Here is a 14,751-nt window from a genome sequence, read left to right as displayed (position 1 = left end):
AGTATATATTTAAATAGTCTATGATGTAAAATACAACATGCTTAAAAAAATCATATTATGTAGGACATGCTGAAAATGATATGTTGATGATGATCTATACAAGTTGGGCAGCATACATGGTGAGCCCAATGGAGGAAAACGGATAGTCAAACTCCTGATATTGATTTGAGTGTTAGTTCAATAGCGATAATATTTGGGTAACAGATGAGCTTATTGAATTTTATGATGCTAGCCTGCAAACTGTGTCATTACCCTATGAACTGTAGTGTGCGTTTTATATTATCAATTATCTTGTGATGGCCAATGAACCTAGTTATCTAAACATCACAGATTCTAAGACTAAGATAAGATATCTTTGCTAAAAATAAATGAAATAAGGAAATGAATGTTAAGTTGTGATTAAGATAGTATGTTGATAATAGTACACTTGACAAGCATGATGCATAAGATGATTTAACATTTAACAGGTCATCGTTGGGCATAACATTAAAATGGACATGATAAGAGAAAATTTGAGCTCTACTGTTCAAGTTAAGTGAATTGACTTTATAGACCATACTTGGCAATCAAATGCAAGTTGGTAGAAACGTGTTCAGCAAAGTTCATTTTAATGAAGGGTGAAATATGGTCAGTCTGTGTTCATTACCATTTTAACAGTATGAGCGAAAACTTGGTTCTTTGGTTTCTAGCATACAGCATACTCTCTAAAGCATAGTCTTCGGTCAATATTTCTGAGATTTCAAGGAAATACACACTTGTGCAAAGCATTTGTAGTGTAAAAGATTGTCTTAAGTGCACCACATACACATGCAGGGATGCTGATTTAAAGAGGGGCTGTTGTAGAGAGCATCGCCACTAAATAAAGACGACCTAACATTTGATCCAAGAAACGCTTTCAAACAAATTTAAAAGAGAAATTTGATAAACAGCCCAAGACGGTAAAACAATTTCGAATATTAGCAACTAAAGAAAAGAAGTACAGCCTAGACAAAAATAGTGAAAAAGAGTCAACATCGGTAGCTGAGATACTACATATGTTTTATAGAGTTCAAATGAATATCAATATCAATTACATCAAAAGAATATCCTGCATTGATCAAATAAGAAAGGCATGAAAATAGCTTGATTGAAATTGTATAAATCATTAGCACAAGTCAATGAAACTGTTAGGAAACATTGATCGTTTAATTATTTTTTAAGACCTCTCAAAAACATGTGAGAACCACCCTTACCAGCTTGGAATAGCCCTCGCTTTCTTCCCTAAGGAGGTTAAATTTTGTTTGTTGATACAAAAGGCGCGTGTTTATTCTGACCTGCAATTTGAAAAAGTAAATCATAGAAAATAACACACACTAGAGTAATAAATCAAGAAATAAAGCAGGAAGCACAATTTTGTGAACCCTGCGACGGCTTTCTAATTTTAAGATAGCCTCTTATTTCCCAATGCTAACATCTCTACAACCAATAAGGAAAGACCACATTAACAAAAAAGTTAGCAAAACAAACACAACAAATTTCACAGCAAATTGTACTAAAAGATAAAAGGATGCATCTCAAGATAAAGTTAAAGAGTCGATTCTTGGAAATTTTGATTTAATATGAGACTCGCACTTTAAAAGATTTGAATCACACAAAGAATGTCACAAGGAAAACTGTTAGACCGGTCCAGTGGACCGCTCCAACCGGTCCATGCGGGACCGGCCCAGATGCAAAACACGCGAAACAGCGGAGAAAAACTTTGACGGTGCGGGATGCCGCGCAAGCCGCGATTCCACGAGAGCGTTTTAGGAAGGAATTTTGAGGAAAATTAGGAGGGAAATTGAATGTAGGGATTGTTTAGGGATTTCCTTTTGATTTGTATGCATTAAATAGTTTGTTTTCCTAGGGTTTGGGCATCTTGAATTTGGCTGAAATTTGATATCTCTTAGATTTAGGTTTTTCTTTGGGCTCTAGCGGCGTCTAGAGATTTGGGAGAGGTCGATCCTGCTCTCGAATAGAGAATCAATTGTATCTTGCGATTTTTTGTTTTCCCTTCATCAAATAATGCAAATTATCTACTGTTTTTGTGATGTTGTGCGGATTTTGTGAAGAATTCTCACTGTTTGAGAAGATTGATAGGAAATACTCGCGATCTACAAGTGTTTCCTATCAAATTGGTATAAGAGCAAGTCTTGGGACCGGTGGACTGTTTTCGGCAAATTCCTGCAGCAATTTTTTGCCCAGAAAAGGAGGAAGTTGCTGTTTTTTTACTCCAAAATCCAGATTTTGTGAATCTACAAACTCCGGATTGTAATGGGGGCCAAGAAAGTTGATGCTTTGGAGGAGAGATTCGAAGGAGAGATAAATCACATAAAAGAAACCGTGGAGGAAAGAATTTCTTCCATGGAGAGGCAGATAGCCTATCTCAGAGATATGATGAAAAGAATGTTGGAGCTTCAAACACAAACAGCGTCATCCGAAGCGAAGGGCCCAGAAGCGAAAAACACCAATTCTGAAATCCGTAAGGAAGAAGAAGAAGAGCTGGAAATCGTGGAAGGGGGAAGAAGAAGACCCTATGTGGAGCTTTTCCATAGGGAGGAAAGAGGAGATCGACATAGGGAAACGTATGGCTATGGGGGAGCGGAGCAAAGAGGGGCTGATTGGGAACGCCATGAGGGGTTTTACGGTCGTCGGGGTGCTGATTTTGAAGAAAGAAGGGGGAATCTCGAAGGGAGTTTGGGCTATGGCAGAGCAAGGGAAGATCGGGAAATATGGGGTGGACCTAGCACTTGGGAAAGGGGAAATTATGGAAGAATCAGGGGAAATGGTGGAGATCATAAGGTGAGGAAGTTGAAGATGCCTAACTTCGAGGGGGAGGATGCGTATGGGTGGATCTATAAGGTGGAAAGGTACTTTGTCGTTAATGGGCTAAGGGAGAAGGAGAAACTAACAGCAGCAGACCTATGTTTGGAAGGGAAGGCACAGTCATGGTACCAGTGGAGAGACCAGAGGAGACCTATCAGGAATTGGAGGAAATTCAAGGACTGCGTAATAGAACATTTTCAAACCAATCAGGGAGGAGATTTCTATGAACAGTTCTTTGCTCTGGCACGGGAGGGATCAGTAGCAGACTATCGGGAGCAGTTTGAGCACCTAGCCAGTAGGGTGGAGCAATTATCAGATATGGTATTGGAGGGGAACTTCATGAAGGGAATGAAGGCAAAGATCCGAGCGGCAATGAAAGTTCTGATGCCTAGTGACTTGGGGGAGACCATGAAGTCGGCACAACTGGTGGAAAATCAGAAGAATCTGGAAAAGGGGGTAAGGAACAGTGGCTCAGGAGGCTCTTACAGAACGACGACCACTCTTCTAGCACCCAAGGGGTCTGCATTAAGCAACATTAATGAGACCACCAGAGATAAGCCAGTAGGAGGAGGGAGTGGGGAAAATTTCAAGAGACTGGCAGAGAAGGAGGTGCAAGAGAGGAGGGGGGCAAAGGGGTTTCAGGTGCGAGAAGAAGTATACGCCAGGACATCGGTGCAAGGACCGAACTCTTCAGGTTATCACCGTCTGCGATGACGAGGAAACTAAGGAGGGAGGTGAGGAGGAGACAGAGGAGGAGCTGGAGGAGAAGCTACACTTGGATCTGGCTGAGGTTTCCCTGAACTCAGTGGTACGATTCTCTACGAATCATACCATGAAGGTAAAGGGGGAAATAGAGGGCAGGGAAGTGGTGGTGCTAATTGATTGTGGGGCTACCAACAATTTCATTTCCACTTAGGTCGTCGACCAAATGGGAATGAAATTGGTGGACACTGGTTGTTATGGAGTGATGATGGGTACAGGGAAGGTGGAGAAAGGCCAAAGAATCTGTAAAGGAGTGGAGTTGACCATCTAGGGGATTCAAGTAAGGGAGGACTTTCTCCACTAGAGTTAGGAAGCACTGATGTCATCCTGGGGATGAAGTGGTTGCAAACCTTGGGGGAAACTAAGGACAATAGGGGAGCACTCACGATGGAATTAATGGTGGATGGGAGAAAGGTGGTTATAAGGGGAGATGCAGGGCAGCAGGGCTATCCCAAGCCATCACATTACTTAAGACCATGGTTAGGGACATACAAGAGATGAGGGGAGATTATCTGGTGGGACTACACAGGTTGGAAGCGATTAGATTGGAAGAGAGAGGGGATGTTTCTCTTTCCGTGTAGCCATTGGTTCAGCAATACAGTAAGGATTTTCAGTCACCTCAAGGATGACCACCTCCACCGGAACACGAGCATATCTCCACCTTGAGGACAAGGTGGATCTTCGGGAGGGGAGTATTATTAGACCGGTCGAGTGGGCCAGTCCAGCCGGTCCACGCGGAACCGGCCTGGACGCGAAACACGCGAAACAACGGAGAAAAACTCCGCCTGTGCGGGATGCCACGCGAGCCTCGATTCCACGGGAGCGTTTTATGAAGGAATTTTGTGGAAGATTAGGAGGGAAATTGAATGTAAGGATTGTTTAGAGATTTCCTTTTGATTTGTATGCATTAAATAGTTTGTTTTCCTAGGGTTTTGGTATCTTGAATTTGGTTGAAATTTGAGATCTCTTAGATTTAGGTTTTTCTTTGGCTCTAGCGGCATCTAGAGATTTGGCAGAGATCGACCCTCCTCTCGAATAGAGTATCAATTGTATCTTGCGATTTTTTATTTTCCCTTCATCAAATCATGCAAATTATCTACTGTTTTTGTGATGTTGTGCGGATTTTGTGAAGAATTCTCGCTGTTTTGAGAAGATAGATAGGAAATACTCAGTGATTTACAAGTGTTTCCTATCATAAACATTGAGACATAACATCTCGGGAATACATCTCCCAAAAATCTAAAGCCATGAAAACCCAAGGGCAACTAAAAAGGCCAACACCTCTATTTATAAGCCCTCTAAGGAACATAGCCAATGTTATTGTTATTTATAGAATTTGCCTTCCTAGTATCTATAATATTCTTTTTATCACAAATAAATTTGTCTTCCTAGTATCTATAATATTCTTTTTATCACAAATAAATGAGTCATTTATTCATTTTAACTACTAAGTTTTAGTTTTATAAGTTATCTCCCCACGCTTTTGTGTAAAGTGTGACTTAAACTATCACACCCAGCTATAAAATTCTCCAGCTCAGCTAACTTTAGATATTGCTTAGCATAATGGGATATATGACAAGATGGATATAAATTCTAAAGATGGTGAAAGTTTTGAAGATTCTGCAATAGTTAGAACCAACAACTACAATGAATCAAAAATGCATACCTCTTTAGACTTCAACTCATTAGCTTTTAATTTAGACAGTTCAGATTCCCATAAAAATTCTTCCTGCAATGATAGCAAATAGCATTAGAATGTAATGCCAATAACCAGTCCTAAATGAAAATAATATATGAAGGCTAACTTTGGCTTCAACCAGTAATCACCTCACAACGCTCTTGTAAGAGCCTAGATGGAACCAATGAAGATTCAGCAAACCATTTTGCCTGCATTGAAAAAATCATGTAAGATTCCCTGAGCAAATGATAACAATTTTTTAAAACCTAACAGAATCAATACTAAACGGTTCACCTCATTTTCATTCTAATGAAAAAAAGACACAATATTTCATACTACAATAAACGACAGTGGATGATGCATACCAAGTCTTATTAAAACAAGGTGGAGCCCTGATTTCATATAAAGCTTCAACAATGTAACAAGCTTTATTAAAATAAAGTGAAGCCATAATAAAAACAACATTTCTACAATATAATTTTTTTTAATTTAAAAAACACTTTTTTTTCTTGATAATCTTTTTGTATCTCCTCATTAACCATCAAGCCTTGGTTAATGCATAATCGGCCAATAAGCTCTGGAATTTTTATGGCAATCTTGACAATGGAAATAATTAGTTATTCCAAGTCATATTAAAATCAATTTTAAAGTTCAACGTTGTCTCTCTTAAGGTCTCTCTTAACAAAGAGATCTTTGAAGATCAAACACTTTACATTTTCGGTTCTACAGTCTCATCCTAAAGCAAATATTTATCTTCTTCAAAGTAAATCTTCTTTTTATATGGTAACTTCACTATTAGAAGTAAATGCAATTCTGATGGGGACATCAGAGCTTGGAAAGTTTATCAGATGCGTGGCCGCCATCTACAGCCTCGTGCCGATGTATTTTTAAGTTGTCATATGTATTTGTATTTTATTTATTTATGTTTGTATTTGCTTTATTTGTTTTCCACTTTTACCCTTTAAGGATGGTCATGTATAAGCCCAAAGGGCGATGTCGTTTTTTTTATTTTTGAGCCCATTGTATGAGGCTATATATAGCCCTTATGTTCTATTTTGATGGTTAATGAATGAATGATAAAAAATTTCCGTGTTTTGAGTTCTTGTGAGAGCTTGAGAGAGATTGAAGAGAGACTCCTGGAGAGGGAAGCGGATCACCAACCAACCTTGGAAGAGTTTGATTTCGTGGCTTGTTTTATCGGTTCTTTCTTTCTACCCTCCCTCCCTTCTTACTCTTCCAAGCTTCCACCGTCGGCCATATCCCCACCCCACCACCGGCTTAGACCATCTTCTCCACCCCACATAACTGTTGGCCCCCAAGATGGTTTCCTTAATTGGGTGACCCATCCGACTCCTCCTCCACCAAACCCTAGCCTAGCCGCCGGTTTCCCTCTCTCCCCCTTGGCTCCAATTTTCTAATTTCCACTTGAACACTTTCCTTTCTTGCTTAGCTCCTCTTGGATAAGTTATTTACTATCAATCAATTAATTCAAATTTGAAATTTGAATCATTTCCTAAAATAGAATCCTATTTTAAGAAAGTTTCTAAAATCAAATTCAAATTTAATTTGATTTGGATTGGACATTAAATCTTATATTCTAATTAGTGAATCCCAATGAGGAAAGCATTAAACCTCATTTAATCTCTCCAATCCCCTCCCTATGCCGCCGGCCCCCCTCTTGGTTCTTTGTGGAATTATTTCCAAAAGCAATGATCTCTCTTGAAAACAATTCAAATCCCTCCATTACTTCTTTCCTTTTCCATACAAATCATTTTGGGAATGCTGTCAATCCAATCAACCAATCAATTTTTGAAATTCAAATGGTTTCCTGTAATAAAGATCTATTTTAGGAAACTTATCCAATCAAATCCAAATCAAATTTGAATTGGATTGGAATTAATTCTTCCCTCCTTAATTGGAATTCCCAAAGAGGCAAGCACCAAAGACTCTTCCCCAATCCCCTCCACTCCTCTTGATGCTGCCGGCCCCATGGCTCCTTCACCATTTAATTTCTTTCCAAAACCTAGAGTCCTATCAAAGGAATTAATTCCCTAATTCCTCCCTCCCTCTCCTCCCTCTCTCTACCCGCCACCCACATCAAACCTACCCCCCAACGCATGATTCCCTGCTGTCCATAAATACCAAAATCAGCAGGAAAACTGTCCAAGAAGATTTCCTAGTTGTTGTCCAGTGAAGATCAGGGAGCTTTCCTGAATTTTTGCACTTCTTCCCGGCTGTTCTTTGGTTCGAGAAAGTTCTTGATTGCTGTCTACGAATTTCCGATTCAAGATACTTGCTGTCCACTGTCCCCTCCATTGGTAACGTGCTTCTAAAACCAGACAAAGGTGAGACTTCATCCAAATCCATTATCCTTCTCGTTGCTTCGTTTGTAGCTCTAATTGAATCATGAAAGTTGTGTTAATCCTCTTCGCTAAAACTTAGTGTTTAGTAGAAATGTGTAAGGGATCTTTCATAGCACCGCTTTCATTGTTAGATTAGGGATTTCTTGTTGAAACCCATCTCATAGGCAGCATCAAGAGTAATTGGTTGTTTTGTGGTTCTTACTTTCCGCACGTAACTTGGCCTAAGCTTGTGTTTACCGCTCTTAGTGTTTTATTTCATTGTTTAAATCACCATAAAGATTTAATTAATTTGCTCTTAATCATTAAGCGTACAAAAATCCTTATCTAAATCATAATTTCACATATGTCCTGCATCACATTCTCTTTTTAAATATGTTCAATATTACAAGATCATACGCTACTTGGATATATAAGTACTGAAGTAAATTGAATAAGGTAGATCTTGTCTGTTTTGAGTTTTTTTCTGTATCACTGCAGGGAACAAGAAGCATATGTACAATCTCCTCAAAAACCTTTAACAATATCATCTTCAAGGTGCACAATCAAGATGTGCCATGCAGAATCACCCCCCATCCGCTCCTCCACACAGCCTTGCTCAAACCCCCTCTACGATATTAAAAACAAATGAGATTTCTGCTATGGGCTAGGCAAAACATTACTCATTACTTCCATCTATGTTGTCGCCTTCCACTTTGAGCCGATTCATCCCAAAAATTACCCAAAAAAAATGAGATTCATGTGAAATCCAAATTTGACGTTTAAAAAGTAAAAGGGAGATAACTCATTAGTTATTTACAAAACCCAGACAAAACTTGCTTTTTCAGCTCGCTAAACAATAACATGGCTGCAAAAGAAAAGTTTGATGAAAGTAGCACTTATGTTGGATTTTCTTATAGAAGAAATGATTGATTCAAAATTAGCACGACCATACCCACTTAGACCATTTTACAAGCCCATTAACTATCAAAGTTGATAAAAAAATAAATAAATAGTTGTCACAAAGAATTTTTAAACATAGGCATCATTATAACATATATAAGTTACCCACCACTAATTAACAAAGAAAAAATAGTCACTCACCATTTTTGTAAGGCGGCTGCGGTACTCTACAGGCATTGTGAGCTGCAAGGTAAGATTAAAGCAATAAAATATGAGAAATCTGATTAGTGATTTCAAATATAACACGACGACAACAACAACATCATCAAGCCTTTATCCCACTACGTGGGGTCGGCTACATGAATCTTTTTTCTCCATTGTGTTAAAAACAACAACAACAACATGATTTCAAATATAACACGAAAATAAAGGAATTTGAAAATTCCTGGAAAGAAGAACAAAGTTGTGTACATGAAATATTGCAATAAAATGCAGTATATATCTCTAGTGTTTACTACAGTGTAGAAAATTTGAAGATAGCATAGTTATAAGCAAGATATCAGTTGAGGTACAAGATTATATATGAAGATAGACCACTTGAGGGGAAATAAAGAAAATATGAAAATTAGCAGAAAAAATACAGAGCACAGAATATGATATTTGAAAGGGTATTAGGGAAGTGAGATCAAACACTAGTAAAAGGTTTAGGCATCCTCAATCTAAACTACAAGTAAATAATGTTAAAAGCTGCCATGAAATGAAAAGGTTGGGAAGAACATAAGTTGGAGGATCAGAGTTGGATGTTAAAAGCTTGTGTTTGAGAAGGAAAATGGAGAAATGAAAAGAGATAGCATACTGCAAAATGCTTCAATGGAGCCTCACAACAAGCAAAAATAGTGTGACAATTGAATATCATGATAATTCAACGACATAATTGGGAAAACAACAATAAGATGAGTTATGACAAAAGATTTTTGAGTCCCAAAAGAAAACATGAACAAACAAATAGCCTGTTAAAAAAAATTAAAAATAAGATAAGATAGTTGTATGAAAAAACTGAGAAACATAGGCAATTAAAATATTAAATAGCGACAGATACATTATAAGTACCCATTATTAATGGACAAGGCAACAACGAGAGATTTGGGATCACAGAAAGTATAACTGCAACATTGGTTAGACAAGCATAGAACTGTTATAACAAATGGGGAAAAGCTAGCACGACAAAGTATAGAAGCATGAGGAAGTGGGGAAAAAAACTAGGGTGATGATAGTGATGGATAATGGGGAAAGCAAGGCATGATGGACAATAGTAAGGGTAGGGTCTAAAAAGCTAGTGCAAATAAGCGTGCAAGGAACTTCAAATGATCTATTAGCCTTGTGATATTGGGGATCTTTGAATAATTCCAAATTGCAAGAAAACATATAGTCTCTATGAAGCACTTAAAGGATAGAACACGAAATCCATCTCTTCCATCCATTTCTATGAATTGAATTACAAAGCTTATTAAAAAGCCAAGATTCGACCTTAATAAATACAGGTTGTTGAATGTTGAACGTTGATGTATTCTATTTTGATTTTGCAATATAAAAGTAAAATAACTAAACCAAAAATCTGAATTCAAACTATACTTGGACCAGCTAAATGCAGGTTTATAATAATGTGTGCCAATAAACAATTATGAATCCCACATACTAGCTAAATAGTAAACAAGGACATCTTTCATATGACTAAATACAAGGTTTGGGTTAAAGAATAGAGATCAACTAGATAGTGAACTAGGGCATTTTTCATATGACTATAAATTTTGGTTTTAAGGAATAGTTTAAAGTAGAAAAAGAACCCTGCATGAGTCAATTAAACCTTCCCTCACTCCTTTCCATTGACCGTATAAACTCAAAAGTCATTTTCGCTTCTCTACACATGTAGGCTAGATCTAGGATAGCAAAAGGAGGTTGTGACAAAAAGTAGAGGTCGGACAGAGGCAAGATAACACCAATAATTGATAACAAAAGCTACAAGTAGGGGGCGGCCGACCGCTTTGGGAACAACAGAAGGCACAATGCTCAAGCTATCAACTTAACATGTTGGGGATGCTAACTACTTAAGGATAGGGAAAGGAGAAGAAAAGAGAGGGTGGTAGAAAGTTTAGTCAATTCCATTGGAGGAATCAAGCATATAATAAGTCAATAATGCATGAATTAAATTTAAATCCAATTCCATATTATCCTAAATAATCTTAGCAAATCATATAAAAGCCTATCATTCTTAAGCAAACACAACAAAACACGCAACCCTTATTTCAATTCAAAAAAAAAAAACCTGCTGTCTCTTAATTGCTATCCAATTGTTCACATTTCCAGCATCATGATTTTATTCAGCATGTATTTGAGCAACCTGCAAACCCTAGCTAACTTGACTTCAATCTTAATGGTGTGATCTAGAAATCATCAAAATTGGCAATCTTGATCAACAAATTATACCATTAAAATCTCAATGGATTCAATTCTTTCGATAACTTCACAATATGATGCTAAAATTAAGATAACTGCAATCTAATGAACCATCTACTTGATATGATCCCCATATCATACTGAACACTGCAATAGTAAATGACTACTCACCCCTCCTAACTCCTCCATCTCAACCCCCAACAATGATAAAAAACCCGTTAGTGATTAAAACAAATATACCTTTGCACCACAAAGTATTTTGTGTACCTTTTTTTTCAAGCATAGTTTAGCATCTAAGGAAATCACCCCATCTGAAAACCTACATAGCAACCAAACTCATGTGATGGGGACATCAGATCATTGAAGGTTTATCATAGGCGTGGCCGCTGATCTACGGCCACGATCGAGTTGTTGTACTTTTGATTTATTTTATATATTTTTTATTGATGTTGTCATTGTATTTGTTTTATTTTATTTCATTTCCCGTTGTACCCTTCTATTAAGGGATGTCGTATGTAAGTCCAAGAGGCATTGTGGTCTTTTGTCTTTGAGTCCTTTGTATGAAGCTTTATATAGCCCTCCTTATTCTCTTTTGAAATTAATGAATGATTATTTCAGAATTTCGTTTTTTTGTTGGAGTTCTAAAGAGAGTTTAAGAGTTGGAGTGGAATCCCTAGGAGAGGGAGATTTGTGCAATACCCACCAACCTAGATAAGTCGGGTTCGTGGTTCCATCCCCTACCTTTTTTCTCTTCCTCCCCCTCCACTTAGCTGCCGGCTTTCACCATACCCGATCCCCCACTCAACCTGCGGCTCACCCCATCACCCACAGGCTTCCCACCTAACCCGTGCCCCCCCCCCCCCCTCTTCCCCTTCAAGCCTCATTTCCTAATTCAGATCGAGTCAAATTTAGATGGATTTGAATTTCAAATTCAATTGATTTCAAATTCAAAATCCTTCTTAATTTACTAAGTCTATTTTTGGAATGCTCCTTAATTAGCTTATATTTGAATTTTAAATGAGAAAGGATTTAATTAAATCTTTTCTATCACATGAATTTAAATTAGGAAGCTTCTTTTAATTCCCCCAAATCTCCTCCCTCTCTCCTATAGCCGCCGGCCTTAGAAGGATTCAGGATTTGTTTCCAAAAGTCTCCCTTGGAACAATTTCCAAATCTCCCCAACTCCTCCTTGGACGAATTTTATTAAATCTCCTTGCTCCTAATTTATTTCCTAAAACCAAATATTTGATTTGGGAAATAAATCCCCTCCCCATCCCCATGATGCCGCCGGCCCCCTCTCTCTACCCGCCCCCTCTCTCTCTCTCCAATCTCTCTCTCTCATTAATTCTCCACCGAAATTTAGGAATTAAAATTTCCCTCCTGATTTCCCATCTTCTAATTTCAAGATCTGAAATTTATTTCAGATTTTGGGAGGAAAATTTCTCCGTACCTCATTCTTACTTCGAGTTGAAGAGGGACTTCTTTCTCTTCAACAACCTTCAAGAGAACTAGCAATCCTTGGGAAAGACATTGTCGTTAAGCATCTATGAATGGACGATCCCAATACTGATTACAGACTTGAATACGACGAACACGGCTTCGTGCACATCCTACGTTCAACCTTCTTCGACGTCAACGCGAGGATCGATCATACGATGGAAGATTACATCGAACGCATCTTGGATACTTTAGTGGAAGCTATTGAAGAGCAGTTAGAGATCGTCAAGTGGAGGATCACCGCCGATCCTTGACGAAGGTTTTCTACTCTTCCTCCTCTTGTATTTCTTAAGCCTAATCTTTATTGTGAATTGATTGTAGTCACGAAGGACGCCTCCACCTACTTCTGCTAAGCTTAGTAAAACGTAAGGATTTGAGTGTACCTCTTTGTTTCTAGCTTTTATTGTTAGACTAGGGATTTTTGTTGAAACTCCTATTCTGGCATGATGTTATTTTCTAATTTATTTTGAAGTTTCAAATCTTTGGTTATGTGACTTAGCCTAAGCGGGCATGACACCTCTTACGTTTTATTTCGTTGTTTTAAATGCTCGTAGTTTTCTTCGCTATTTTCCAATCAAAAGTTGTGCAAAATCTTCCAAAATCACTGCATCCCTACGTAGTTCTACATCATCATGTCATAATAAGTCATGTTATTAGGCACGCCTCTAAAAAAATGAAAAAGAATCATAAGACATAGCAAGATATCATTTAAATACTCTTTAGGTTTGAAATTTTCATATTTATAAAGGTCGAACAAACAGCAATGTTTAGGTTGCTTCCATTTTAACCCAAAAGCTATAGGTTTGAATCATGGAACAACAGCTCTAAAATTAATGATGAGGACATCAGAAGATCAACGACTATAATCTAAAGTTTATTTTATTTTATTTGATATCTTATATACTAGTTTATCTTATATTACTGTTTTTCTCATTTTACCCTTAGGAGTGATACAAGTGGTGTTGTAGCCCGAAGGGCATTTTAGTCTTTGCTATTTTTTTCTTTTCATGAGGCCTATTTATAGGCTAGCTTTCTTGTATTGAAGGAGGATGATTTGTTAATGAAAGTTTATTCTACTTGTTTGATCTCTTAGTAAGTTCATGAGAGGAAAAGGATCTCTTTGTGAGTTCTGAGATTCCCAAGATCTTTTTGTGAGTTCTTGAGGAGGAGATACTTGAGGTTTGTAGTTTCCTTGATTTTTGATGCAATCAAAAATTTGGGAGAGGGACCCAAATTTTTTATCACAAAAACTTGACCTTACTAGGAAATAGAACATTACAAAACTTATAATAATTAGACAAATTAAACAAAACAAAACACAACTTTAATATTATAAAAACTATTACAACTTGGACACTTACAAACGACTCTTACAAATGACTCTTACAAGACGCTTACAAACGACACTTAGAAAAGGACTTACAAACTTAAGAAATAAAGACTTAAACAAGACGACACCCTAAAAATAGTAGTAGAAACCTGTAAAAAAGCTCTTGGAATTCCTCCCCAAACAGCCACCAAACAGTTCCAAAAACTGTCCAAATTTTGTCCAAAATACAGCCCAAAAACTGTCCAAAAACTGTTCATATTCCCATATAAAATAATAAAATTGAAGGCTAACAACTCCTGCACAGAAATTCCAATCGGCACAGCAAAGGAGAGAAGGAAAAGGCCACGGAACCAGGCATATTCACAGAACCCAGCAGCTTTTAGAAATCCCAAACGTCACAGCAAAGTTCAATGAGGAAGGCCACGGTTTCAGCACAGGAATCCAGCGGGTAAAGCAAGAGTTCAATTCACGATAAAGGAGGGGATTAATTCACAGCAAAATTCAATGAGGAAGGGCATGGTTTCAGCAACCAAGCATAGGAAACCAGCAGGCTTTTCTTGGGTTCCAGCAGCCATATTAATTCTCGGTAAAAAGGGGGGCCAAGGCAATAAAGAAGGCAGCAAAACCAAAGGAGCAACAACAGCAGCAAACCATGGGAGGAAATCAGCAGGAAACCGCAGCAGCCCAAGGGTCAAAAGGGAGAGGAAAAGGCAATATAAATTATAGAAAAGAGGAGGAAGAAGAAAAGCTAATGTTTTAAGAAGAAATGAGCTAATTTTTAGTTCAATAAATGAACTAAAAATCAGCTCATAAGGAGCTAACATTCCACTAGATATTAATGAGATGGAGAAGTCAAAAATCAAATATTAGGATTTGATTTGACCCCCCCTTGCCTACATCAATTTTCCAAGTCTTTCTCTTATTTCACTTGGCATTAGTTTTCC

General features: G+C 37.7%; 1 protein-coding gene across 1 annotated transcript in view; it reads right to left on the bottom strand.

The window, feature by feature from the left end:
* The window catches only part of LOC110110464 (THO complex subunit 2), a 67,611-nt gene that overhangs the window by 46,319 nt on the left and 6,541 nt on the right, over positions 1–14,751 (bottom strand). Inside the window, exons 3-6 of the mRNA XM_028700204.1 lie at positions 8,728–8,769; positions 5,434–5,493; positions 5,273–5,335; positions 1,233–1,313 (exon numbers count right to left, since the gene is read on the bottom strand). Of these exons, the coding sequence (XP_028556037.1) occupies positions 1,233–1,313; positions 5,273–5,335; positions 5,434–5,493; positions 8,728–8,769 (246 nt within the window). The remainder of the gene's footprint in view (positions 1–1,232; positions 1,314–5,272; positions 5,336–5,433; positions 5,494–8,727; positions 8,770–14,751) is intronic.

Source organism: Dendrobium catenatum, unplaced genomic scaffold (assembly GCF_001605985.2).
Source record: "Dendrobium catenatum unplaced genomic scaffold, ASM160598v2 fragScaff_scaffold_1470, whole genome shotgun sequence".
NCBI lineage: Eukaryota > Viridiplantae > Streptophyta > Magnoliopsida > Asparagales > Orchidaceae > Dendrobium > Dendrobium catenatum.
Note: the sequence above shows the minus strand (reverse complement) of the source record. Positions and strands in the feature narration are given on the sequence as shown.